The following is a 2897-nucleotide window of genomic DNA, read 5'->3' as shown; positions in this document are numbered from 1 at the left end:
CTCTGAATTGTGAAGTTGTGGGACCAGGTCAGAGCACAGAATCTGGGCTGATGGAACCCATCAGAAAATCAGAACAGACCGGCGAGATTCAGAAAAGGAAACTTGTGTTGAATTTGCGACCCTCGCTTTATGGAGTACTTTAGTGTTTTTGTTCAGAATGTTGACCCAGTGACCTTTTGCCCCTGTGGGCTGACAGTTACCTGAATAGAGATTGTAACTTCTTATTGCAACATTAAGCTCCCGTGGTCCTGAGTGTAACAACATTTGCAGCGTCCCAAAATGTAATATACTTTGCTGAGTGTGGGATCAGGATTTGATATTTTAAAACACTGAGGTAAACTAGAACTTCCCTCGACACTAATATCGGTGTTTTTAATTGGCCCTGGGAAGAAAGTAAACCTAGAGACCGTCAAGCAGTTATCAATGTCAGATTTGACCAATTACAGGGGATTAATCAATTACATTATACAAAGCATACAGAATATGCCGTTAAATTGCGGGATACAAGATTCTTACCAGCCTGCATAAGGAAGTGCACCCTCTGCAATTGTACAAAAAGCTGCCAATTTAAAATGGCTAACAGATGCATGTGAAATTTTACTGAGTTTCTGAGAGAGGAGAGAGAAACAGGCATAGACACACACACACCGAAACAGAGGGACAAAGGGACTGAGTGCGAGAGAATATTTCGATTTCCGAAAGGCATCCGCCCCCAAAACCCTTGCACTTGCCCTCCAACAAATGACTGGGCAGAGAATGCGGATGTTACTGATTGTTACAGCTTGTCTCATCCTCCCTCTGTCTTTTCCTTTTTCATGTCTGTCCCTATCCACCTCCTTCTGTTTCGTTATCTCTGTCAGTATCTCTCCCCTCTTTCTAACTATCTGTCTCTATTTCTGTAACTCCCTCTCTCTCTGTCCCACCCTTTGTCTCTCCCTCCACCTCTGTCCCTCTCTTTGCAGCAACGTGTGTAAGTAGAGGCAAAGGTAGGCTAGGTCTCTTCCGTAAGAAAATTGCTTGACAATGTCACTTTTTATTCCATTGCACTATTACTGAGACCAGCTTTCAATTCCGGATTTTTGTGAAATACTTGAATTTGAATTTGATCAGCGATTATAGGGTGATTTGAACCCGTGTTCCCAAGGTATTAATATGGACCTCTGGATTATTAGCTCAGTGACATTACCGGCACAGCACCCTGTCAATCTGTTATCAAGCCAACAGAAACTCCTTTGATTGAGAACTGCTTCAATTGATGTTCAGCTCTGCTCTTTAGCACCGTCATTTTTGAGAAACAATTCATGTATCTTCTGCAATGATAACCAGACTCATTAGATCCGATGTTTAATTAAATATTACAAAATCAAGTTTGCAATCATCACAGAGTTCTGTACTCTAAATAGAACATTTACCACCCTGTTGTGAGTTTAGGCTGTGGAGTCTGGAATGGGTTTTAGTGCGAGAATTTGCAAACCTTCACTGTTTCTAGGACTTAACTAATTTAACAATTAGATTGCGTGGGTATTTCAGGAGCTTCTTCAGCTCCTGTCTGAAGTTAGTTTGGGTCACAGCATAAATACACGTGTTGGTGCAGGAACTGAGAAGCTGCAGCATTACTGATGTGAATTCTGTGATATAAAGAGGGTCATCGGCGGAGGAAGGATATAGTTTTGTAATTCGCTGATAGATGTAAAATAAAACCTGCGTCGTCCATAACAGTACAAAACTGCCAGATATACTAAACAGTAAAATGATGGATTTCTTTCGATTCTCCATCTCTGGGTCATTCTGATTCTCTCCACTGCTGAGGCCCCGGAGTCCTTTGCGGGCTCTACTGGCCGCTAAAATACGTCTGACCGTCAGAACATTGAGCAGCAAAATCAGAAAGAATGGGACACAAGGAGTTAAAATGCGGTGAAACAACTCAAACGCAGTCCATGCGGGGAAAGTATAGTAGCTCTGTTTAATGATACAGCGCCAGGGAACATTATCAATTATATATTTAGGTTCATATATAAAGTACCAGGGAACACTTTCTAAAGAACACAGCACACTCACTGCTCCAATAACCACAGCCGCTGTTCTCTCCGAGCAATATTGTGTCTTCAGCTTCTCACCACAAATGGTTACAAATCGATCAAAGGAGAAAGCGACTGTCAGCCAAACAGAAACCATTGTGGTTGCAAAAATCAGGAACCGAATTGATCTGCAGATGGGAGTAATAAGCAGGAATGAACCAGGGAAATAAATCACCGGAATCCACTTCAATATGGGATCTGTGATGACGACCAGGAGATCGGCCACTGCCATTCCCACCAGGTAGTGAGTGATACATTTGGAGAGACCGCACTTTCCTCGGGACAGGATCAGAATCGCCACCAGGTTAACTAAAAGAGACAGAAAGGGAAGCAGAGAAATTACTCATCAGACCTCAAACTAAAACACCAGTTTGACAGGATCTGGGGTGAAACTTACTGCTTTGTTGCAGTATCCAGAAATTTCTGATTTGGAAATTGATTTGTAAAAATAAAGGTGAACTAAAATGATCACTGGATACAGTAAGGTCGCCGTGTCAGTGTGGAAGGAAAGAGGAGCTTTTTAAACAAGGAATCCAATAGTTTAAATCCATTTTCGCCTCCAGAACAATGGCCGAGATAGTGAGGGCAAAGGGGAGCTTTTTTTTTTGCTTTGATGGTTAAGAGAGCCAGCAGGGGCTGTCTGAAAACGTGCAAAGGTCGAACGCCGCTGTGGTGACTTCAGATCAGGGGGGAGAGGCCGATGGAGGCTGATGTAGGGAAAGCGCGAGAAAAGGTCATTTGGTTACTGGAAGGAAGACAGGTCCTGAAGGGTTTGTAAAGCAAACAAACTGAAGCAAAGAATGCAGTCAGTAAATAACT

At 42.7% G+C, this 2897-nt stretch overlaps 1 protein-coding gene across 1 annotated transcript; it reads right to left on the bottom strand.

Moving 5' to 3' along the window:
* Positions 1-1485: 1485 nt before the first annotated feature.
* On the bottom strand, positions 1486-2310 carry LOC137381054 (probable G-protein coupled receptor 139). The gene has a single exon (XM_068053446.1). It carries the CDS (start codon positions 2308-2310, stop codon positions 1486-1488), a length of 825 nt encoding a protein of 274 aa, XP_067909547.1.
* Positions 2311-2897: the final 587 nt, after the last annotated feature.

The sequence above is a fragment of the Heterodontus francisci genome, chromosome 21 (assembly GCF_036365525.1).
Source record: "Heterodontus francisci isolate sHetFra1 chromosome 21, sHetFra1.hap1, whole genome shotgun sequence".
Lineage (NCBI taxonomy): Eukaryota > Metazoa > Chordata > Chondrichthyes > Heterodontiformes > Heterodontidae > Heterodontus > Heterodontus francisci.
Note: the sequence above shows the minus strand (reverse complement) of the source record. Positions and strands in the feature narration are given on the sequence as shown.